The sequence below is a fragment of the Ovis aries genome, chromosome 2, assembly GCF_016772045.2.
Source record: "Ovis aries strain OAR_USU_Benz2616 breed Rambouillet chromosome 2, ARS-UI_Ramb_v3.0, whole genome shotgun sequence".
Classification (NCBI taxonomy): domain Eukaryota; kingdom Metazoa; phylum Chordata; class Mammalia; order Artiodactyla; family Bovidae; genus Ovis; species Ovis aries.
Genome location: NC_056055.1, coordinates 117,969,263 through 117,995,171, shown reverse-complemented (window position 1 = coordinate 117,995,171; position 25,909 = coordinate 117,969,263). Strand labels below are relative to the sequence as shown.

General features: G+C 45.2%; 2 protein-coding genes across 14 annotated transcripts in view; one reads left to right on the top strand and one right to left on the bottom strand.

The window, feature by feature from the left end:
• Positions 1-2,549, bottom strand: part of IWS1 (interacts with SUPT6H, CTD assembly factor 1) — a 57,252-nt gene extending 54,703 nt beyond the window's left edge. For 8 of the 13 annotated variants that reach the window (XM_060409610.1, XM_027964674.3, XM_060409607.1 and 5 more), the window contains exons 1-2: positions 2,251-2,549; positions 157-275 (exon numbers count right to left, since the gene is read on the bottom strand). In XM_060409610.1, the coding sequence (XP_060265593.1) occupies positions 157-275; positions 2,251-2,284 (153 nt within the window). In that variant the 5' untranslated portion in view covers positions 2,285-2,549. The remainder of the gene's footprint in view (positions 1-156; positions 276-2,250) is intronic. The other 5 variants (XM_060409612.1, XM_060409609.1, XM_027964675.3 and 2 more) reach the window with 1 other exon arrangement.
• A 17,393-nt stretch (positions 2,550-19,942) lies between these two features.
• Positions 19,943-25,909, top strand: part of MYO7B (myosin VIIB) — a 97,347-nt gene continuing 91,380 nt past the window's right edge. Inside the window, exon 1 of the mRNA XM_027964673.2 lies at positions 19,943-20,082. The gene's annotated coding sequence lies outside the window, so the exon portion shown is untranslated. The remainder of the gene's footprint in view (positions 20,083-25,909) is intronic.

The following is a 25,909-nucleotide window of genomic DNA, read 5'->3' as shown; positions in this document are numbered from 1 at the left end:
CAGACTATCCCTATTTATTTTTAAAGCAGTTCTCTATTGTTTTTGAAGGGTTTGCAGCCTAGACCCCATGACAGGGTCTCTACATCTCCTAAATAAAACAAGTCTCATAGAACAAGCAAGGGAAAAGCCTCCCCAAAGATGTTGTTTAGCCAATACCTCTGAATGACGTTCTACACTTCCAGTGTCTGATCCAGAGTGCTGCTCATTTACATCATCCTCAACGTCTGACCCTGAATCCCGTTCATCCTGTACTGGGGTAGCGCCACCATCATCTGCTTAAAAATAAAACAAAAACCCACTTAAGGAGTAAGATGGATGACATCCTCAACTGAAATGAACACAATGAATCAAGAATAATGTAAGAGCAAAGGTTACCACTGATGAAGCATAACTAGTAATGCTAATTTGTGAACAAGTACAATACATACATAAATACTAACAGTCATAACCTGTACTGTTGACATGTGGCAGTGAAAATGTATCATTAAAGGAATGTGAAGCTTAAGAAATGCCACCAAGAATCAAGTCAACAAATTCTAAATGACAGTGTGCACTTTCAACTTTGTTAAAATAACGAAGTCTATTTTCCCCACAGCACGCACTTACCACCTACTAACGGACTACATGAGTTTCCAAGTTAATTTTGTTTAAAGTGATTCTTTCCTCACTTGAATAAAAGTGCCAAAAGAGCAGAGATTCTAGTTCACTGATGAATCCCTGGAGTGGAGAACACTACCTGGTATAGTATTTGTTTATGAATGAAGAGCATACAGAATTCCATTCCAGAAATAGTGTGAATTCCTTGAAGCAACAGCATATACTACTATACTATTATAAAACAAATCGCTACCCATCTTTAACCAATACTTTAAAAATACAAAGTAAAATTGTACTGAGAGGAATTCAGAGCTGTTGGAGGATACAGGAAGCCCTGGTTAAAAGTTTAATAAAAACAAAATTTAAAATATGAATCAGCCAACTACAGGAAAACCAACAAACAAAAAAAGGTTTAAGAATGAAATCACTATCATACTAATGAACTATTCTACTCAGCTAAGCAGTACTGAATATACATATATTTAACCTTTTTACTATAAGGTCATAATAAAAAAAAATTGGAAGTGTAATGAAAAGTTATGCTTCAACGGTCAGAATCGGGGTGGGGAGGGGCAGAAGAGGTTAAAACCCTGTCCCAGCAGAATAGGAAATAATTACAGAATGCCTAAAAATGATGCAACAAGATACCATAAGTTAGGAATACAGGGATAAACATCAAAAACGGCTAAAAAAAAGAAAAAGTCGGGGAATTGCTAACTTTTCATATCTTTCAGCATGCTAAATTTAAAAACACAAGTGAACTGACAACTATTTTGAAAACATCAGGAAAACGTTTAAAGCCAAACAGCAGAATATGTTTGGAAGCGTGTTTGCAGTCCACTATTCGTCGTCATATACTAGAATCGATGCGAACGCAAAACAGAAAAGAAGGTAGTTAATGCTTGGAAATTGATTTAAGCACTTCTGACAGAGAATACTCACTGGAACTAGAACACAATAGAAAAACAAAAGTATGTTTTTATTCCCCATGAGGTTCTGCCTTATTCGTCTTTGGTTCCCTGGTGCCCAGCACTGTGTTAACAAAGTGGGGTCCCGTGTTTATAAACAGGAAAAGCAAGCACTTAAGGGATGACAAAGAGGAAAGATCTCAAGTGAAGGAAAGGCACAAAAATCACTAGTAAGCCCCAGAGGTACACACCTTATTCTAAAATACGTATACAACTCAACTCCGATGTTTTCTTTAATGGGAGACACCAGTTTGCAGGCGTAGTCAAACCAGTTTCAGCTCCAAGTGAAAAGTCCAGGTAAGATCCTGCACCCCCACTGAACAGCTAGCTCCCCGGGATTCTCGAAAATCACTCTCAACCCCTCAAAGAAACTCCCTATCAGGAGAGGCCATTCCTAGTACTTTGCATACAGTAAGCATTTGATATCTAGAAGTGGCTCCCATTTCAGCATCATCTTTCGCCGATCTGGAAGACGGCTTTCCGTCCAGAATTCCCTCTCCAAGGTTCTAACTTCTGGGTCCGCAGCCGGGCTGCCTGCTCTCCTCGCTACGCCTCAGTCAACACCAGACCCAGCACCGGGAGAACGTCTCTGGGGCCTCCTTCTCTTCCCCGCGGGAGTGCGTGGCCCAGCCCGGTCGAGTAATCGCACCGCCCCCCAGCCCTGTCCCCTACGTCCCTGCCTCACCTGACTGGTCGCCGCTGTAATACTCCGAGTCCATGGCAGGCGGCTCTCGGCGGGGAGTGTCTGGGCCCCGCGCCGCCCCCGTCACTTCCTTGCCGGCGCTGTGACCACCGATAGCGCGGCCCGGTGCTCAGAGGCTCCCGCCCAACTGGAGGTTTGGGAGACTGCGGAGAGTAAGGCAGCAACGGCGGCAGACGCGCACACTTGGACCTACAAACGCCAGCAGAAAAGGCCGTACCCTGCTGGCGACCAAGGCGCGCGGGTCGGTAATCTACTTCCCAGAAGCACCTCTGGGCCAAAATGGCGTTTGCCCACGACCCTCAAAAGAGTGCAGTGCGCAGGCGCTGTCTCATGTCATCTGGCCAATGAGAAGACTCAACGGTAATGACGCACGGCATGGCCGGAAAGGAGACTAGTGGGAAAATTGAGCGGGAGCCGCGACAGCAATTACAATCGTCTCCTTTGAGGAACGTGGTCTGTTCCCCATGGAGATGACAGTGTTACTTTATGGGTTCTCCGCCCGCGCTTTGTTTGAGTACCTTCTGGACTACTGTTCCGAAAAATGAAGACTCGCTAAAATTAAATTTTCCATCATACGGAAATTAACTATCATTCCCATCATGCAGCGAGGCCCTTGATTCCCGCCCTTAGTACGGGAAGTGGCGCATTTCCGTCTGGGACTTGTAGTTCGAAGCCTAGCGAGCTATGCTGTGTTTCTAAGTGGCTTGATCAAAAGAGCCTCTTTTCAAGGCATTTTTCTTCCTTTCTTTTTAAAAATTACGACTTAATTTCCATCTTAAGAAGCCATTTGGTTTACACTGGGAAGTACAGGTTTTTGCTTCCAGAAGGGTTCCCGGATGAAATCTTGCTAAAGTGACAATGTTGAACTTCACCTGAGCACTACATGCTTGTGAGAAACAACAATGGTTGAGAAATTATCTGACCTGTCAGAAAGCTGACTGTAAAGAACCATCCTTCTTCCTATCTCTCAAGTAAAAGTTATTCTCCACTCTTTTTCATGAGACCTGTAAGACTTTACCGTCTGAGCCACCAGCCAAGAGTCGGACACGACTGAGCGATTGAACTGAACTGAACTGTAAGAATTAGAGATGATCTCCTAGTTTACCCATGACAAGGCAGAAGACCTTTCCCCTTTCTTCCGAACCTGCTCAGATCTTGCAACTTTCTGTTCGTGTCTTTGCCCCTCTAAAACTAGTGCTGTGCTGTGCTTAGTCGCGCAGGCGTGTCTCACTCTTTGAGACTCCATGGACTGTAGCCCCCCAGGCTCCTCTGTCCATGGGAATTCTCCAGACAAGAATACTGGAATGGGTTGCCATGCCCTCCTCTAGGGGATATTCCCAGCCTAGGGATGGAACCCAGGTCTGCTAGCGGATTCTTTACCGTCTCAGCTACCAGGGAAACCCAAGAATACTGGAGTGGATAGCCTATCCCTTCTCCAGGGGAACTTCATGACCCAGGAATTGAACAGAGGTCTCCTGAATTGCATGCAGATTGTTTTCCAGCTGAGCTACCAGGGAAGCCCCAAAATAACTAAATGCAGGAATAAGCATTTTTCTGTTCTCACTACTGATTGAAGCTTCTGATTGCAAATCAATCACAACTATAAATCACCACACAGTCCTTTCTAGGAAAGTCTCAGACAACAGCATCTCCCCTGTACTAGATACTCTGATCTTCATACTCTCCCTATTGCAATACCCCGAATAAAGTCCATTTTCTTGCTTATTTTTTGTCTTAAACAGAGAGGACAATATTACTGCCTTTAGATTGGAGGAAGTATAGGAAATATTCCACAGGAGGTGTAGACTTGCAGAAATAAGGCCTTTCGTTTGTTAGTTGGTAAAGCATACATCTTGGATTGGATTTCTAGGCATTCCTAGCCTGCTGTAAGGACCCATGTGGTGCCCTGAAAAGTCCACATTCTACCTTGGAGTTCAGATTTATGAATTTTATGATGTTAGCTATGCTATGAATTCTCAGAATGTCATTAGTGAAGCCACATCCCAGCTTTGATAATCCTGGAACCATTGCTAGGCAGTCAGAATACTCCAGCAGAACCCAGTTCTAGGCTCCAGAAAAGGACATGGAAAGGAGGAGAGAGGGGTGGTTTCTCTAGAAATGACCATTTTCTTGCAAGAGAGTTCATAGGCAGTCTTTCCCCTGTGCGTACAGTGGAAAACAGCTTTGAAATCCCAGTCTACCCCTTCAGCTGTAGGAATGACATCTTATTAAGCTATTGTGAGAATCAAGAGCAAGGAATTAACAGTGCTTGGAACCAAAGGTAGAAAATTAAAAAAATCATTTCCTTCCATTTAGTAGAAGAGGGCTCAGGATCCATCTCTCTTCCAAAGAGATCAACCTCTCTTCTAAGAGGCTGTACCTGTGTAATAAGGTGAGTGAATGGGGCAGAAATCCAGGAAGAGAACACGCTGCAAATCGTGTCAATAAAGATCTTGTAGTTTCACCAAACATACACAACCAACAGCAATGAAAGTAATTGTGTTAAGCAATGCAATTACAAAAGGATAATGACTCAGTTTTAACATAAAAATTCTAACTGTCCTGATGGTTTAGAGAATGGAGAAATAGAAGCAGACTGAACACAGCATAATGTGCAGAGAGCCAAAGGCTGTAAGGAAGTGTCAGGTCTTTGTTTTGTACTCAAGAAGCCATTAACTTAGTGAGATAGGACAGGCTTTTTGAAATAAGCATAAGTCTTAGTTAAAGCATTGTGCTTGCAAATGCAAACACAGCTCCAGGAGAGTTTTCCAGAGCCCCTTACCACCAGGTGGCTGTCTTTCAGAGCCTCCAAAGGACAGATCTTGGAGCAGAACAGATACAATTTCTGAGTCTTGTCTGCCTTGCATTTTGAAGACCACTGTCTCTCTCCACTCCTCATTCCAGTCCCAGCACAGCTGGTGGTAGAGAGGCCACTCGGAAGGGAGGCTGTTTTTTCCCCCTAAGGATACTAAAGATAGAGAAGGGACATGAGAGGCATGGGAGAAATGAGCTTGTGGCAGACCTGAACTCTGTTTCCCTTGACTGATAACCGTGAAAGAACCATCCTCCCAGCCTTTTGAGACACTGCAACTTGCTGAATATTTCTGGGAGTGAAAAGTCATACGATTTCAAGAGCAGCCTGGCACTGGCAGAACTTCAGACTCGGGGGTCAGAAATCTGGGTTCTGTGTCAAGCTCTGAGCTTATTGTGTTAGATGAGGGGGTTGAATCAGAAGATTTCAAGGCCCCTTGTTGTTGTTGTTTTTCAGTTGCCAAGTCATGTCTGACTCTTTGCAACCCCATGGACTGTAGCATGCCAGCTTTCCCTGCCCTTCACCATCTCCCGGAGTTTGCTCCAACTCATCTCCATTAAGTCGGTGATGCTATCCAACCATCTCATCTTCTGTTGCCCCCTTTTCCTCCTGCCCTCAGTCCTTCCCAGCATCAGGGTCTTTCCCAATGAGTCCGCTCTTCCCGTAAGGTGGCCAAAGTATTGGAGTTTCAACATCAGTCCTTCCAATGAATATTCAGGGTTGGTTTCCTTTAGGGTTGACTGGTTTGAGCTCCTTGCTGTCCAAGAGACTCTCAAGAGTCTTCTCCAGTGCCACAATTTGAAAGCATAAACTCTTTGACACTCAGCCTTCTTTATGGTCCAACTCAAATCTACATATAGCTACTGGAAAAACTATAGCTTTGACTATACGGACATTTGCTGGCAAAGTGCTTTATAATAAACTGTCTAGGTTTGTCATAGCTTTCCTTCCAAGGAGCAAGTGTCTTTTAATTTCATGGCTGCAGTCACTGTCCACAGTGATTTTGGAGCCTGAGAAAATAAGATCTGTCATTGTTTTCACTTTTCCCCCTTTTATTTGCCATGAAGTGGTGGGACTGGATGCCATGATCTTAGTTTTTTGGGTATTAAGTTTTTAAGCCAGCTTTTTCATTCTCCTCTTTCACCCTCATCAAGAAGCTCTTTAGCTTCTCTTCACTTTCTACCATTAGAGTGGTATCATCTGCATATCTGAGGTTGTTGATATTTCTCCTGGAAATCTTGATTCCAGCTTGTGATTCATCCAACTTGGCATCTTAATGGCATATTCTGCGTAGAAGTTAAATGAACCAGGTGACAATATACAGCCTTGACGTACTCCATTTTGAACCAGTCCATTGTTCCATGTCCGGTTCTAACTATTGCTCCTTGACTTGCATACAGATTTCTCAGGAAACAGATAAGGTGGTTCGGTATGTCCATCTCTTTTAGAATTTTCCACAGTTTGTTGTGATCCACACAGTCAAAGCCTTAAGCATAGTCAGTGAAGCAGATCTTTTTTGAAATTCCCTTACTTTCTCTATTATCCAATGAATGTAGGTAATTTGATCACTGATTCTTCTACCTTTTCTAAGTCCAGCTTCTACATCTGGAAATTCTTAGTTCACATTCTGCTGAAGCCTAGCTGAAAGGATTTTAAACGACATTACCTTGCTAGGATGTGGAATGAGCACAATTGTGCGGTAGTTTGAGCATTCTTTGGCATTGCCTTTCTTTGATATTGGAATGAAAACTGACCTTTTCCAGTCCTGTGGCCCCTGCTGAGTTTTCCAAATTTGCTGACATACTGTATTTTAACAGCATCATCTTTTAGGATTTGAAATAGCTCAGCTGGAATTCTATCACCTCCACCAGCTTTGTTCATAGTAATGCTTCCTAAGGCCCAGCTGACTTCACACTCCAGAATGTCTGGCTCTAGGTGAGTGACCACTATTTTCATTATTCTCTGTTTCATTATTATTTTATTCTCTGTGAGAGAAGCCGTCTCCAAGTCTGACCTGCCTTCTTGTTCTTGAGCCACTAGGGGTCCCTGCAGGTGAAGAAACAAATGAAACAAGCGTGTTCTAAGCCTGCTTTCCAGCTCTGTGCAGTGTTCGCACGTGGCAGACTCACCACTCACTAAGACACATGCAAGATTTGTCCTGCCACATCGTTAGAATACTGAAAAGTTGGACCCACTTGAAAGCCCATGAGTAGTGGATAACGAATCATTAAACATCAATACCATGGCACACCACACCGCCACTAATACAATTTAATTGAATCTTTAGCCCTCACATGGAAGGATGGCCAGAATATATGAAATTAACAAAATAGTCATAGAATACTATAAACGGCAAAACTTTGTGTGAACAACCAAAGCCCCACCTAAGAATTCCCTATTAAAAATGGAGGGAAAAAAACTTTCAGACAAAGATTGAAAAGCCAAAAGCCAGAGTCTGAAAATTTTGACTACACACAAAAAATTAAACATAATAGTAAAACAACTGTAAAAACATGCATGGCAGAAACAACACACCATTAACAAAACCAAAAGATAAATGACTAGGAATTAAAAAATTTTTTTATTCAACTATCCTAGAGCCTTCTCTATGTGGTTAAGAGAAATGATTAAGACTTCACCTTCTAGGTAAAGTTCCATCCCTGGTCATGCAGCTGAGATCCCACATGCCTCTTGGCCGAAAAACCAAAACATGAAACAAGAGCAACATTGTAACAAATTCAATAAAGACTTTAAAAATGGTCCACATGACCCTGGAGAAGAAAATGGCAACCCACTCCAATATTCTTACCTGGCAAATCCCATGGACAGAGGAGCCTGGTGGGCTACATTTTAAATATGAATTTATTTCCCATTTTGTTACCTGGAACTTTTAAACCAGAGGGTGGACTTTGTGTCATTTGATAAAAGGGAACTTCCTGGCTCAGGTCTTCAGTACTGTTCTGCTCTATTACTAACAGAACAGTGCAGTACAATTCACTCGGTTGCAAACAACAGCAGATCTATTACTAAGGATGATGTTTAACAGTTCCACTTGTCCTGAGTAAGGACCGGGGCAAAGTCAGGCCTCAGGCTGTTGAATTTAAATGTCTTGTGATAACTAAGGCCCTACAGTGTAGCACTGGGAACTATATTCAGGATCTTGTGATAAATCATAATGGAAAAAAATATTAAAAAAAGAATGTCTACATGCATATAACTGAGTCACTTTGCTCTGCAGTAGAGATTGGTACAACACTGTAAATCAGCTATACTTCAATAAAAAAATGAAACTAAGAAAAAAATGGTCCACATTAAAAAAAAATCTTTAAAAAGTTTATAGAACAAAAGGTTAATCTCCTTAATGAATATAGAAACCCCAGAAATCAATAACTCAATAGAAAAAGACCAATAAACCAGTAGAAAAATGGACAAAAGATATGACAGTTCACAACAGAGAAAATATTAAGGGCTCTAAAATTCATAAAAGATATCCTCAAACAAGATCAAAGCAAATTAAAATTATACTGAGATATTATTTTTCACTTCAGATTGCAAAAATCTGAGAGTATTCCACTGGTGAGGCCATGGAGGAAGAGGCCCTCTCCCAGGGTACTGGCGGGAGTATATTACAGCAGCCCTTCCTTTCTTACTACTTGCCGGAAAGCAAGCTGGAATATTTATAAAAATTACAAATGCATATACTCTTTAGCCTAGTAATTGAACTTCAGAAAATGTATCCTACAAATACACTTGGCTATGTACAAATGATGTATCTACAAAATTAACTTATTGCAGCACTAATTGAAAAATGCTGGAAATAACCTAAATATCTAACCAGGAATGATCACAATATTATGATACATCTGAACAATGGAATGTTATATAGCTATAGTGAAAAGCAAAGAAACTCTCTTATGTATTGATACATAAAAAGACTTCTGAACTGTGAAAAAAGGCAAAGCGCAGAACAGAGGAAAGGGGAAAAGTACATATATTTGTTGATGCTTTTAACTATGTTTTTAAAATCTGAGATTGTATAAGAAACAAAACATTGGTTTTCTGTTGGGGGAAGGGAGGACAAGGGGAAATGGTGCAAATAAGCTTCTAAGGTTGTTAACAGCATAAAACACTTACTCTAGTTCCACATGCTAACTTCTACTCAGTTCTGATTTTGTCATATAATACCTGTGAAATGGATAAGCAGAAGCCTCAATGGAGTCAGTAGGTCAGAGAGGGGAGCTCTAATGCTCTACTGCTCATATCAGTTACAGACCCAACAGAGAGAGAAGTATCTTTACATCTCCAACAGGAAGAAGATTACTGCTCTACTACCCAGCAGGAGCTAGGAAAAATTTTTCCTGGGCTGGCAACCATCAGCCAATGAGAAGCCATCACAACTTAGGCAATGAAAAGCCGCTACACTTCAAATTAGAAGTTTCATTCAGTGGACTCTGTTTAACAGCCTCTCCCAATGCCCCCTCTTCTATAAAGAAAACGGTCCTCTCTTTTGTTCTCTGGATATCCCTGCAGTTCACCATAGATTGCATGTCATGAACTGCAATTCTTTGCTGTTCCTGAATACACCTATTTTGCTGGTAAAATAATGGATTGTTTTAGGTTAGCATATCAAATTAACTTCACACCCCACTAATGGGCTTACTACTCATAACCTGAAAACCAGAAGTGCCAGTCTCCAGTTGATCATGATGTGGAAGCTAACCAGACCAATTTGTTATGCTTGGGCCCCATCTCTTGGCCCAATGATCAGGCAGAGATATCTTCATGGATTCTGGTCTTGCTTTGTATAGAAACCATCTTTGTATAGATGTGTGCTCTGTCCTGAGCACAGCCTCTTCAACACACAATCATGTATGTGGCTGAATAATTATGCAAGTTACAAAAGGAAGGTCGTCCCTGATGGTCCAATGGTTAAGACTGTGCTCTCCCAATGTAGAAGCCGCGGGTTGGACCCCTGGCTGGGAAATTCCACATGCCATGCCATCAAAATAAATAAATAAAGACTTAATCAACTTAAAAGAATTTTTTTTTAAGTTACAAAATGACTCTTTTTTTTGTTTTGTTTTAGTTCGCTTTGGTTTTGGTTTGTGATGAGCACCACCTCCTTGGAAGTGTGGGAGCCGAGATCGTCAGTATGTCATAAAGGGGGTCAGCTGTGAAATCATGGTTGGACCAAGTGAACTGCACAGTCTTTTTTTAAGCCATTTTTGTAATATTGGTAAAATATTTTTTTAAGTGTACAATTCATTATATTTATAATGTTATATAGCCATCACCACTATTTCAAAAAATTTTCATCATCCCAAACAGAAACTCTGCACCCATTAAACAGTAGCTCCTTATTTTGCCTTCCTCACAGCCCCTGATAACTTCTAATCTTTTCTCAATGAATTTGCCTATTCTTTATATTGCATACACTGTCTGCCCTTTTGTAACTGGTTTATTTCACTTAGCTATTTTCAGCGTTCATCCATGTTATAGAATGTGTCAGAACTTCATTTTTAAGGGTTAAATTATTGTACATATATATGGATATCCATATTTATCCATATATACAAAGCACAGATATACTTTGTTTATCCATTCTTCTCTTGATGAATACTTGCATATTTGCCACCTTTTGGCTACAGTGAATAATACTTCTATGCAGACCAAAGTTGCCATACAAAATCAGCACACAAAGATTAGTTTTTTTCTATACGCTAGTAATGAACAATCTGAAAAGAAATTAAGAAAGCAATTCTATTTATCAGAGCATCAAAAAGAATTAAACACTTAGGAATAAACTTAACCAAAGAAGTGAAAGACTTGTGCACTGAAAATACAAAACATTTCTAAAACCAAAGAATATATAAATAAAAAGATATCTCATGTACATGGATTGGAAGACTTACAGTGGTAATACTACCCCAAAATGATCTACAGATTCAATGCAATCCCTATCATAACCCCAATAGTACTTTTTTTTCAGAAATGGAAAAACCTGTCCTAAAATTCATATGCAATCACAAGGAAATCCTGAAGAGTCAAAACAACTTTGAATAAGAACAATGTTGGGAGACTTTCACTTTCAAATTTTACTACAAACCTTCATTAATCAAAGCAGTTTGGTATTGGCATAAGGACAGACATATAGACCAATCGAATAGAAGTGAGAATCCAGAAATAAATCCTCACATCTACAGTCAACTGATCTTGACTAGGATGCCAAGACCATTCAGTGGAGAAAGAACAGTCCCTTCAACAAATGGTGACAGAAAACTGGACATCAACATATCAAAAAAACTAGACCCTTGTCTTAACACCATATTCAAGAATTAATTCGAAATGGATCACAGATCTAGATGGAACAGCTAAAGCTATAAAACTTTTAGAAGTCAACATACAAGCAAATCTACATGACTTTAGTTTTAGTGGTAGTTTCTTAAATATGACACCAAAGGCATAGGTAACAACAGTGATAAAGTGAGTTTCATAAAATGAAAAACATCTGTACCTCAAAGGAGCACTACCGAGAGAGTGAAAAGATAATCCATGGAACAGAACATTTTTGCAAATCATATAGCTGATAATTGCTTAATATTTAGGACATATGAAGAACTCCTACAGTTCAGTAACAAGAGGACGAACAGCCCAATTTAAAAACAGGCAAAGGACTTTAATAGACATTACTCCGAAGGTATACAAGTAGCCAACAAGCACATGAAAAGACGCTCAGCATCATTAGAAAAATGCAAATCAAAACCACAGTGGGACACCATGTCATACCAACTAAAATGGCTGTAATCAAAACAGTGGAAACTAACAAGTGCTGGTGAGGATATGGTGAAATTGAAATCTTGGTACAGTTGCTAGTGGGACTTGTGCCTCCACTGTGAAAAAGCTTGGCCATTCCTCAAAAAGTTAAACATAGGATTACCATATGACCCAACAAATCTACTCCCAGGTATGGATACCAAAGAGCTGAAAGCAGAAACTCAAATGGACTCTGTCATTTTAGATTTTGGAATAATTTTAGATTTACAGAAAATTTGCCAAGAGGTTTAATTTCCATATATCCCTCATCCAGTTTCCCCTAATATCAACAACCTACATTACCATGTGTCATTACTTTTCTCAAAAGCCAGAAACCAACACTGATACACCTTCTTAACTAAACTCTGGTGAGAAATTTCATGGACAGAGGAGCCTGGCAGGCTACTGCCCATGGGGTTGCAAAAGAGTTGGACATGACTCAGCAACTAAACAGCACACGAAGACTTTCTTTAGATTTCAACAGTGTTTCTGCTGCGGTCCTGCCTTTGTCCTGGGACCCCTCCCCCCCCAGGATATAGTATTGCATAGTCGCCTTAGTCTCCACTGGTCTATGGCAGCTTCTCAAACTTCTCTTGCTTTTCGTGATCTTGACAGTTTTGAGGCATCCTGGAAAAATATTCTGTAGAATGTCCTTCAGTTTGGGCTGTCTGATGTTTTTCTCATGATTAGACTGGGATTGTGGGTTTGAGGGAAGAATACCATGGAGATGAAATACTGTTCTCATCACAGCCTGTGAGTATGATGTATCACAGGAAACGATAAACTTGATCACTTGGTATATTAGTCTGACAGGGGTGCTGCACAATACCACAGATTGGGCAGTGTAAACCACAGGGGTTTATTCTATCACAGGTTTGGAGGTGGGAAGTTCAAGGTCAATGTGCCAGCAGGGCTGGTTCCTCCTAAGGATTCTCTCCCTGGCTTGTGGGCAGCTGCCTTTCCCCTGTCACTCCCTTATCCCTCTTCATCTCTGTGTCTCAATCTCCTAAGGACATCAGTCAGATTGGACCAGGTAAGGCGCTACCCTAATGACCTTGTTTAACCTTAATTGCTAGTATTCTTGCCTGGAAAATTCCATGGACAGAGGAACCTGGCAGTCACAGCCCATGGGGCTGCAAAAAGTTGGACACAACTGAGTGTGTGGGTGCACACACACACACACAACCTTAATTATTACTTCTTTAAAGGTCCTATCTCCAAATGCAATTCCATAATGGGCTGCCTCGAGACCCTAGACTTCCATTTGGCTCTAATAGTCAGGGTTTAACAGGAGATACAAAGCTGGAAAGTTAATTATATTTGAAAAAGATGTAGGAGAATTTGCTAAAAGTTGTAATCTCTGCTTTTGGGACTATGCAGGAAAAAAGGTTACTTGTTTTTCTCCCAAAACTAGTTTAAAGCAGCAGTGAGTTTTCCTGAATTATTTGACACCTTTTCCAGGGCTTCGGGTGGTAAATATAGATGGCAAAGGAGCAAATCCTGCCCTGCCCACACAGCTGGCTTCCAGCTGGCCTGCAGTGGTGGGGGGTGACAGTTCCTCTGCACCTGGCCAGCTTCAGATAGGAGAACAAATGAGATCAATACCAATGTTCCCTGTCCAAGCAGGGTACAATTTAACTGGACATACAAGCTAGCAGTCCTTTAACAATTATGGTTAGGAAGGTATAATTATTGGGCCCTCGCTCAGTACTCAAGTTTCTAGGTGTGAATCCTAGCTCTGTTACCGTCTAACTTATGATGACCTTGGACAAATCGCTTAACCTCTCTGTGCTTAAACATCATCTATAAGCTGGGAATAGTAGCAATATTCATCTCATAGAGTTGTTATGAAATGTGTTTATGTATAAATAATGACTCCTGGGACATAATATATACATTAATTATTATCATTGTTTTTATTAGGAATTGTGAAGATACACAAAACCTGTAACATATGATTCTTGCCTTGAGAAACTTACCATCCATCAGGAAGTCCTACTCTGAAAAAAATACATGCTAACAGGTAAGTTATGTGATGTGTGTGATGAGTGCCTTAGAAATGAAAAGGGGGGCAAGGCTAGAGTGGCAATCAGGGCCAAGTTCCTGGGAGGAGTGCTTGTGCTGGTGTTTGAAAGACAAAGGCAGATTTGGATGGCAGAAGGATCATGTTTTAAAGATGGTAGATTAACTGTTATAACAACAACAAATTTCAGTGACTTGAAATGAAAAATTTATTTCTTGTCCTTGTAAATGGGTACTGGGCTCAGTGGTGGAACTCTGCACCCCAGAGTCATTCAGGACCCCAAGGTTTTTCCATATTGTGGCTCCACCACCATTTAGGGCCTCAGAATCCACTCTTGGATATTCCGCATGCCACCAACAGAGAGCAGAAGAGAGACTGTGCAGGCTAGTGCAGCAGGTTTAAACGGGGCAGGCTGGGAAGTGAAGCATATTACTTACCCTCATTCCGTGGTTGACCCTAATCATGAGTGAGGCCGAAAAGAGTATTGCAGCTGTGGAAACAGGAGGAAAAGAAACTCACCTTGGTGTACACAGAGCATTCCAGTCAGCGGTAAGAAATCCATCCTAATGCTTCTTCTTTTTTTTGGGGGGGGGTTTAGAAATGAAGCTTTTAACAATGGACCTTTCACCCTTAACCATTTCCAAGAGCTGGACAAAGTGTTATCATCATTATCACAATCACCATCATCAGCATCATTTAACTTGTTTATTGAGTTGCCATGTAATCAGGTTTTGCTGTTCCTTCCACCACTTCAACTTCCCAGGGCAATCATATTAGTCATTGGGAGGCTATTGACTCTGGTCATGGGGCAGAGGTCCCCCTGTTTATGACCAGTAACTGGGCTTTAAGTGCCAGGGCCCAAGACCGAGATTTATTCACTGGACTGCCACGGCTTTCTAGAGAGTGACATATTTTGTGCCCTGTGGTCAGGTCACTCAAGACGACTGTTTCCTTGCTCTCTGTACACCCCTGCTGGACCAGGGTCTTCTTCACCTACATCCTACTCACAGGACTGACCGTCCTACATGTTCGCCACAGGCCCTGGCTAGTGATTGCTCTTATCAAAGAGGCAATGAGGGGTGTGTCCCTCTGCTGGTTTCCCTGGTAACTAATAAGTCAAACCGATGTCAGTTTCACCCTATAACTGGCTGTCGTGTCCTGCCTGCTGTTAGCCACATCCAGTGGGGGTGTCGCTCAAGGACCTCGCTCTGACTCTGTCATCCATTAAACCATTGATACCACTGTCGCTGACTCTGAGCTCTTTCTTTGGTCTTAAAGCCGGGCAAGTGTAGGGCCTTAGAGCAGGTTATAACGCAACTGTGCCCCTGCTGCTGCCTAACCCTAACCGCAACCTTTGGACAAACCTCTGTGTGGGTCCTTCAGATGGGTTATGATAAAGCCCAATCAGAATGAGTCATTCCTCCTGGGTAGGGGTAGTGGACGCCCCCCACCCACCCCCAGCCCATCAGGACGTGGGTTCCAAGCTTTGCCCAGTCTAGTGATGGTGCTGATCCAGGGAGGATGCCGCTCTAAGACTTCTCTGTCGATATAGGCATTTTCTTGGTGCGTCAGAACAAAGGTCCTCTAGGGAGCACCAGCCTCTTCCTGCTACCTCCCATATCTTCTGAGCTGGATCTTTTTGCCACTCAAGGAGGCCAGCTTCGGCATCACTTCTTCCAAGCCATTCCATCTAGCCCTTGCTGGCCTCCTCTTTCTCCCAGCCTTAATTGTACTCGAACCTTTGAGCCATGTATTGGTTCTCAACGGGAGCTGATTTTCCCCTCTAGGAGACATCTGGAAATACTTGGAAGCAATTAATTGCACCCCTGGGGGAGAGCACATTGTGAGTAGAGGCCAGGGATGCTGCTAAAAAAAAATGTTACAGTGCCCAGGACAGCTCCTCCCAACACACCCATAAAGAATAATGTAGCTCGAAGTGTTGATAATGCCAAAGTCAAGAAAGTCTGGACCACACAGATAGAATGTTTGCTATGCTTCACACAGCTGTTTCCAGGGAAGCATTTAGGCCTGGTTTCTTCCCAGATAATTTTGTCCTAGGATGTCGGTGATCACAGAAATTAAAGGAGAAATTCTCTTTGGATCCTGTGCTAGGATGAGCAGATTGGAGAAGCACCTTCCCTGAAAATCTCTGAAAATGGATGTCTGATTCAAACTTGAGGGAGTCCAGGTTTGTTTGGAGGTTGGTGAGGGGTATAATATAGCGCAGTGAGCCCTGGCCATTGAGGCAGGTAGACCTCCATTCAAATCTTGCTCCCACCACTTTCAGCCACGTGACTTAAGCAAGTTTTTTAACTTCTTTGGTTTTAATTTCCTTACTGTGAAAAGAGTCAGATGAGCACCTCTAATCTGTAGGGTTTTGATGAAAGTTGAATGAGTGGCATGTGCAACGGACCCATTACATTGACAGCAGTTATTAGATGCTCGTTTTCTTTGAGACGGAGAAATGTAAAACTCTGTAAACAGTAACTCAGTCACAGAGGTCTGTGCTTACAGCTGTGCTATTTTATAGTGTTAATGGATAACTTCAGCTTCGGTAGGCTGGATGGGAAGATCGGGGCCACTGGGAAACAAGCTGCTTCAGGTCTCTCTATGATGGGTTTGGCAGAGCTGAAATCAAATACTCTCTGTACATGGAACTCTCATATCTGCTCAGAGTTACATGACAGGTGGATGGTAGGGGAGTTTGGGGGAGAACGGATACATGTATACATACGGCTGAATCTCTTCACTGTTCACCTAAAACTATTACAAGATTGTTAATCAGCTGTGCCCCAATACAAAATAAAGAGTTTATTTAAAAAAAAAAAAAAGGCAATGCTCACTGTGCTCTCTTTTAGCTGCTCTGCAAATAGTACAGTGGGCTTGACCTTTGGACAGAATGGAATGGAACACAGGTTGTCTCATGGAGGCCTTTTGGTTCAAGTCAGAAACATATTTTTAAAGGTTAGCAGACTCTGCATCTTGAGAACTGTGGAAGTAACATTAGGCTGTGGGACAGTCAAGTCTGGCCACATGTGTGACTGATAAGAGGTCTTAGGTTGGCTGTGGCAGGCTGAGTTCCCAGACTCTTTCCTTGATTCCCAGGACTTGGGGTACCCTCAGCAACAGAAAACCCGAGGCTCTCAGAGGACTGCCCCTCAGGAGTTCCCTTTGGGCTCTACCAACTGACACAGCAGTCAGGCCAGGTCCTTGAAGTTTCCTGGACACTGTCTGCTGGGAGGAACAACTTGATGTGCTGCTTGAGAAAGGTTAGTGACTAAGCATTCAGGCCCCTTGTTTCAGTAAGTTCCCAGTAAGTTCCCTTTTGGAATTTCCCTGTGATGACAAATTGCACACACAGCTGCGAGCACAGGTTTGTACACTGCAGTGTTGCGGGTGGTGGTGATGGACTGACTGCCTCCCCACGTCCATCCAGGGATGATGGCTGCACAAATGATGGAGCGCTTGTAGCGTGGACCATGCTGCCTTTTTTAAAAGTCAATTTTTATTGGAGTGTAGTTAATTTACAATGTTGTAATTGTTTCTTCTATACAGCAAAGTGGGGCTTCCCAGGTGGCTCAGTGGTAAAGAGTCCACCTGCCAACGCAGGAGATGTGAGTGTGATCCCTGGGTGGGGAAGTTCCCCTGGAGACAGAAATGGCCACCCACTCTGGTATTTTCGCCTGGGAAATCCCGTAGACAGAGGAGCCTGGCATGCTACAGAACATAGGGTCAAAAAGAGTTGAACATGACTGAAGCGACTTAGCACCCATGGAGTCCGTCAATTCCAATCTCCCAACTTAACGCCCCCTCTCTTTGCCTGGGGGCTCAGGCAGTAAACAATCTGCCTGCAGTGCAGGAGACCTGGGTTTGATCCCTGGGCTGGGAAGATCCTTTGGAGAAGGGAATGACAACGCACTCCAGTATTCTTGCCTGGAGAAGCCCATGGACAGAGGAGCCTTGCGAGCTACAGTCCACGGGGTCACAAAGAGCGACTACTGAGCGACTAACACTTTGACTTTCATTTGTCCCTTAATAACTGTTTGTTTTCTGAATCTGTGACTCTATTTCTGTTTTGTAAATAGGTTCATTTGTACCATTTTTTAGATTCCACATATAAGCGGTATCATACGATATTTGTCTTTGACCATGCTGACTTGAAGACTTATGGTTAATATTTGCTATAGTGTAAGAAAATACTTATGATTTAATGTCAAACTATTTTTTAAAAAAGCAGGAGACAAGTCTGTAAGTATCCAAAATGTGTTTCTATCAAATTTTAAGACAGGCTCTGGAATAAAAAAGTCTTCTGAATCATTTTGTTCTACACAAATATTCTGTCCCACTATTTTTTTGGAAGAGGACAGTGGAATGAGGGCCACAAAGGACCCAGTCTGGTCTCAGGAGCCTCAAAATAGGGGGCTCATCATTTCCAGGAGCTGCCAGGATTAGCAGAACCCATCCTGTGGGAGTGAAATGTTTCCTTTCTATCTAAACCAGAAAAGCCACCTGCCATGTGAAACCATCCCAAAGCAAGTGTTGACCCAGAAACTGGATGAGGTTTTAGGGGCCAGGAAGCTATCTGGAGCCGGATAGAACTTGAGCACAGCACTTTTGGGGAGTGGGTAGGAAGTTGACTAGATGCCTCGGAGCCCGTGCTTCCTCCAAATGGCCCTTTCTAAGTCACCTCCCAATTCACTTTCCTACCTCTGGCGTCACCGACTCAATGGACATGGGTTTGAGCAAGCTCTAGAAGATGGTGAAGAACAGGGAAGCCTGGCATGCCTCAGCCCATGGGGCTGCAAAGCGTCAGACATGACTGAGAGACTGAAACTTTGTCCTGGGCTGGTTGGTCGCGAGGAACAGAAACTCCTTCCAGCTGTCTCAACAATGGAGTGTGTAGCAGCAGGAAGCTGGGCTTCTGTGGAGCCCGCAGCAGGGCCCACAGAAAGCTCAGACGGCAGTGGCCGCTGCCTTTCTCCAGGGCCACGTGATCTCTCCCCCATGGCTCTTCAGCTTTATCCTTTTCCCTTCCACCAGCACTTGGCTCCCATCTCTCAAAGAGGCTCAAGGTCAGGGTTGTCACCCTGCTGTGGCCTCAGTCCTGTTTAGAAGATGATAGGGACTTCGTTGGTGGTCCAGTGGCTAAGACTCAGCGCTCCCAATGCAGGGGACCCGGATTCCATCCCTGGTCAAGGGATCCCATATACCGCAACTGAGAGTTAGCATGCCAGAACGAAAAACCCCACATGCTGTAACTAAGGATCCCACGTGCCAGAGCTAAGGTTGAGTGCAGCCAAATAAACAAATAAATATGACAGCTAGTTCCCACACCTCTGCCTGCCAAGTCCTGGGAAAAGGGAGGGAACCCGATGGGCTCCTGCCGGGTCGCTGAGGAGTACCCCCAAGGCCTCTCCTCGCCCAGGCAAAGTGTTGCAGTCAGCAGGCATCTCCCGTGGACTTATTTTCCATCCACCTTCAAAGACCTCACCGTCGCTTCCAGGGACTGCCTGTCCCCTCCAACCTGGCCTCTCCCAGGGCGCACTGCTGCATGCTCTTTCCTTCTGAAGGATCTGTATTTGCCTCATCACAAAAATCCCCCTTTATTCAAGTCCCAGCCCCAGTCAGCCCCCTCTGCTCCCAGGGACTGTACTGGGAATCTAGGTGCCCCAGTGGCCTTTAGCTCTGGTGCAAGGCTCCCTGGCCTCTCCTGTCTGTGCTCCCAACTAAGACAGGGGGTTTGGGAGTAGAACTCCTGCATAAGCAGCCTTGGAGTTCCCGTGATCCCTGGAAAGATGCTCAGCTCCCTGGATGGCTGGGCACCAGGGGATTTGGCTGGTTGTAGCAACAGGTGCACAGAATCAAGCTCTCGTGGCCCATGGAGACTCTCTGACCAAGAGGCCAGGGTTAAAGATTGGACTGCTCCGAGGCTCTACTAGCTGGGGCCGCAGGAGCCCTGTGGGAGTGGGTGTGCCTGGAGCTCAAGGACAAAGTCCTGTCATAAATTATGTGGGCCCAGAGGACTCGGCCATTTCCTCTTGGGGCCCTTCCGCCTCTTCCTACCCTTTCGTGCGCTCCGACACACCCAGAGCCCTGGCACTGCCTTCTGCCCGGCTCCTTTCAGACTGCCTGGGAAGGCAAACTACAAGACCCCTACCCTGACAAGGTAAGGGCACTTCCGAGGCCTTCTCTGTGGGCTGGTTGCCCCGAGCCTATGTTCTGCCAGCTGGGAGGGTGGGAGGAGGGTCTTTGGGCAGGGGTGGGTTGGGAGTCACAGCCTTGGGAAAGCACTGCAGGAAACAAGATGATGAGGTGGGAGCGCGAGAGCCCTTTCAGGAGCCTGGAACTCCAGCCCAGAGAGCCATCCCAGCAGCCGCAGGGCTGCTGGGGCCCGAGCAGGAGGAGGGGGTGTGCTGGGCCTCTGCTCCAGGAAGGCAGGCGCAAGAGCAGAGGGGGCGGCAGTGCGGGGCCGCCTTCCCCCAGAAGGGGGGCCTCAGGGGGGGCTCAGGAGGTGTGAAGCCTCGGCCCCGAGGCCCGGGCACCTGGCCACGTCAGCTGTGTCATATGCTCCGTTTCCCCGCACTTGGGGTGTTATTGCCTCTGTTTCGTGGACGAGGACACTGAGGTCCATGAGAGATGAAGTGCCCACAGGAAGAAGCAAAGGGGGACTTGACACCCAGGCCCGGGCTGACCTGAGTTACCACCTACCTTCTTGGACAATTGTGGACAAGCGTGTTCGTCACCTCTGAACAGCTTGGGCCCCAGAGTGAGGCAGGACCCTGCCTGCCAGGCCTCAAAGCCTCGCCTGGCTGGGGTGCTGGGCTGTGGCGGGATGGCATTCTGAGAGGAGGAACACTCCCCGGCTCTCCCTCGAGCTGTCAGGGTGCTGAGCACCGTCCCCACTTCTCCCGGGAGGGAATCTGACACAGACACAGGCTGGGGTGGGGCCCATCCTGAGCCTCCTAACCCCACAGCCAGGCCTTCCCCTCAGTCTCCACTCTTTAACTCTGGACTCAAACGTTGTTCCAACCTGAACTCCATTCAGGGTTTTATTTAGAAGAAAACCAAAACTCTGTGTGCAGCTATCAGCCTGGGGCACAAGCCCCTAGGGAACCTTTGTTTAGAGCCACTCAGTTCAGTGGCGCCCCTGTCTCTCTGAACCCACTGGGAGCTGAGCGCTGGCCCTGCTGCCTTCTCCCAGGGGAGCTGTCCGGTGGGCCTTGGGCCTGGCTGCACCCCCACTTCAGAACGGCTGGGGGTGGGAGTTACAGCTCGATGTAAGGGTGACACAGCAGGCAGCGGTGAACATTTCCCAGTTTCCCAGCTACATTCATGCTTTTCATGTCATATGAAGGCCCTGGCTTCTACATTCTCAGTCCCCGTGACAAGCCCTCCAGGGAAGAACGGCAGGAATTACAGGACGTTTTTCACAATAGAGGACATTGAGATGAAGGAGGGTAAAATCCTTCGCCCAAAGCTACTGGATATGAGCACCGTGAGGGCACAGGTTGGACCTGCTCACAGTTTCTCAGGCCCCTGCCCCCACCTACGGCCTGGAGGAGAGGGGGCCCTGGGCAGCGAGCTGTATGGGGGAGTGGGGTCATGAGCGGCAGAAATAGAGGTTGCGACAAAGTCACGTTTTCTAGTCGATTTTCATGTTACACTCTCTTGTCTTCCCCCTCAATCAATCAAGCAGCGTGCACCTCCTTTCTGCACTGCTGGGTGAGTGAGGTGAGGCTGTGCCAAAGAAAAGTCACCCACATTGGGGCACAGACCTCAGGCATCAGGGAGTCAGAGGTGGAGGTGTCTGGGGCCGAGGACGGGTGGGGAAGGGGAGGGATTGAAGCAGGCTGCGAAGGCAAGGATGGCTTGATGCTGCTGCTGGAGGGCTAGGATGCTCAGGCTGAGAAAAGAACACCCTAAAGATGCAGAGGAAAGAAAGTACAAGTCCAGCCTGGGCACTGCTGGCTCCTGGCAGGACCCTAGTGCAGGTGTAAGGAGGCGGCAGGAAATGCTCTTTCCGTGCTGAGAATGCATTCTCTTCAGTACTAATACAGTAGCCGCTGGCCACACGGGGCTACAGAGCCCTGAAAGTGCAGCCAGCATGCAGGAGGAATTTTTAATTTTAACTAAGACTAATTTAAATTTCCATGGCCATATGTGGCTGTGTGCTGTACTGTGCTCAAAGTGTCTGACTCTTTGCAACCCCATGCACTGTACCAGCCAGGCTCCTCTGTCCATGAGATTCTCCAGGCAAGAAGACTGGAGTGGGTTGCCATTTCCTATACTAGGGGATCTTCTCAACCTAGGGGTAGAACCCGTGTCTCTTGCATCTCCTGCAATGGCAGACAGATTCTTTACCACTGCACCACAGGTGGCTGGTGGTCACCAGATTGGACCTCACAGGTCTAGAGAGCAGAGCATGTCAGACTTGGCAGAGAGGTGATGTGTAATAAACAAACAGAGCAAACAAGCATGGGTTTAAATCCTGACTCGGCCACTGACCAAGGGTGGTACCTGAAGCCTCAGTTTCTTCAACTGTCAGATGGAACCATATCTCTTACCTTGCAGCATTACTATACAGATTAAACTAATGAACTACTATTTAAAAACTCTAAGTAAGTATATTATGAGCCTCTACTGTTTTGGGGGCCAGGGATGGAGTGCTGAGGGGGTACAGAGAGGGGCCATGGCACAGAGGGGTACTGGCACGTACATGTGGATGTATCTGTCAGCTTCTCTCTCATCCATCTCCTGCCTTATTCTAAAGGTAAACAAGAGCCTTTTGAGATAGCTTACAGAGATACCTGTAATACAGAGGAATCAAAATTGAAATGAGAAACCAAGATGAAGGAAAATTAAGGTAAATATGATGCAGCTGGAAAAAGTTTCATAAAAAGTTCCCATCTATTTGCTAGACAAAGCTACCAAATGTATTCTGGGCTTTCCGGCAGATGATCAAAAATAAAATACAAGCAGTGACAAGAATAATAACGTCCTGAAATTAAGAACAAGACCATTTCTGAGAAGAAGCACTGATGGGATACCAGGAAGGGGATATCAAATAAGGAAATGCTATGGGCGAAAATAAAAAAAAAAGGAAATTCAGGAGGGCTTCTCAAGGGCCATCCCTGCTAAGATCTCTCCAGGCAGGCTGACAGCACCTTGCCAAAGTGAATCTCAAGAAAATAAATGTTCTCTGGACAGGTATAAATGATGGGTTTCAGTTCAGGGTGGTGAATGCCCTTCCTGAGGGCTGGCCAGGGTCTTCTGGGACCAGAGAGGGACAGATAATAGGTAGGGTGGCTGAGAACAGCGTCAGGGAGGCTGCAAGGGGACTCTCTTATTTTTTTAATATTATTTTTATTTTAACACCAAAAATATTTTGTTTTGGGGTATAGTCGATTAACAATAGTGTGATAGTTTCAGGCAAACAGTGAAGGGACTCAGTCATACATATACATGTATCCATTCACCCCCCAAACCTCCCTACCATCCAGACTACCTGCCAGCCAGGCACATAACTGGCACTTTGAGCAGAGTTCCTTGTGCTATATGATAGGTTTTTGTTGGTTAGCCATTTTAAATATAGCAGTATGTACATGACCTTCCCAAAGCCCTTAACTATCTGCAAGGGGACTCAAGCCAGATCTGAAGAGTGGGCTGGAGATGAGGCTGGAGAGGCAGGGACTTCACCTATGCCTGCAGGGAACCAGAAAGCACCTGTGTGTGAGAAGGGATGGGATAAACGTGGTTTAATTCACTTACTCATGACTTTGCAGAGGACTGGCAGGCTTGGCGAGTTCCCCACAAGTGCATTGGCCCTCAAGAGTGGGAGCAGAGCCCTGCTGGGAAGAGAGATTCCCCTGGGAGCGACTCTTCACCAGAGTCAGCCTGCCATCTCTGACTTCCTGGGAGGGCACAGGACCCAGGCCCTGGGAAAGCCAGTTCCTGCATTGTCTCACACTGCAAGGGCTTTGGCAGTGGGGATGGCCAGCCCCTGTGCCCACTAGAGGAAGATGGGAAAGAGGCCTGAAACTTTATATCCTCACCCCGGGCCACCTGCGCAGAAGAGAAAGGGCCCTAACAAGGACCCAGGAGTATCATATCTCCAGGTCGGGGCACCTCCGTACACCTCCTGGGTGGCCGGTCACAGGTATTCCTGGTGTCCTGCCATCAGCTCCTCCATACCCCTCTGTCATTGAGCTTGGTGGCTGATCTTTGCAGGTAGCCATCACTGTGGGAAAGGGGTGGAACTGATCTCAGGCCCGTGGACAATCCTGTGAACAGTGAAATAAATAATAAAAGCGATCTCTGGATATGGAAAAGCCCATCTCTCTCTGCTCCTTATCCCGATTCCCCTTCCAGGAAAAACCACTGTCAATGGCTTAACATAATTACCTCTAAAAAGGATGTATCTCCCCAAAATACATCTTATATTTTAAAACAAAAATGGCAGTCTTGTGCTCATGCTCAGCCGTGTCTGACTCTTTGCGACGTCATGGACTGTAGCCCGCCAGGCTCCTCTGTCCATGGGATTCTCCAGGCAAGGATACTGGAGTGGGTGGCCATTTCCTCCTCCAGGGGATCTTCCCCACCCAGGGACTGAACCCAAGCTGCCTGCGTCTCCTGCATTGCAGGTGGACTCTACTACTGAGCCACCTGGGAAGTCCACGGCAAAAATGGCATAATTGTATAAAATATAGCTAGCTTTTATTACATAGCCACATATCAATATGTATGTAGATGGAACTGTATGAAACTGCCAATGTTTGACTTTCCTGACGTCTGGACAGGGTGGTCCAGGACAGATTCCTTATCACCTACTGGATGGTTCTGACTTCCAGAGCAGTGGCCCTTTCTGCTTTCACCAGCCCATGCAGGCTCTGTTTTTCTTGGAGTGATGGATTCCATGCTAGGGACCTTAGGCTCGGGGTTGGCAGGGCGGAGTGGAGAATAGGCAGTTAGCTGGTGGCATAGCATACCTTCCAGGGTTCTCATTCTGTTACCCAATCCTTTCTGCCCCCAAATGCTCACATCCCTGCCTTGGGAAATGCCTTTTAGTCCTCCAGGAGAGGGCTCCTTCTGGACTGGCAGCTCACAGACCAGAGTCTCCATTTGGGTTTTGCCTTTTAGACCCCAATCTCCTGAAATATGCCACCCACACCACCTAGCACACAGTCTCTGGTCCTTTCTGGTCCCTGCAGCACTTTGATTTTCTCCCCAGATCTACCTTCCCACTCACCTTTTAGCATTTCTTACCACTCCCACTACATACACTCCACTTCAGTGATGCCCCAGAAATGCATGTGAGCGGTGTGGCTTTAGGCTTCCGAAAGCTCTGAGGAGGTCTTTGGGAACCAGCAGCTTATCCTTCTACCCTCAAGTTATAGTCATCCCCATTCTGATTGTTAAGATTAGGCAGACTCTGGGTCCAGTGCCGGACACTGATCCCCACATTCTCATATTGACCAGCCTCAGAGCAGGACAAGGGGGCCTGAGCTAAGAAAGAAACATCTCACTTCAAAAGGGCAGGGACTTGCAAATACTCCTGGGCATCACCTCATAGGCAACCCCTTACCTGCCTTTTGGGATGGGTGCCAGGCTGCTTCCATCCTCCTGGTAGCTATTCATCCACCCACCCACTCACCTACCCATCCATCCATCCATCCACCCATTCATCCATCCACCCACCCACTCACACATCTATCCATACATCCATTCACCCGTCCATCCATCCTTCCATCCATCTCTTCATCCATCCATCCACTCACCCACACATTTATCCATACATCTACCCATCCATCCATCCCTCCATCCATCATTCAGCAAACCTTTTGTGAATTCTTTATGGAATGAACAAGGCAAGGTTTTGCTCCTAAGTATCTCACAAATGTGGGAGAAACACATATAATGACACAAAATGCAGAAGTAAGTGATGATACAGAAAGAGCTGCTGCATGTGAGATGTGTGTGTCTGTGTGTGAGTACAC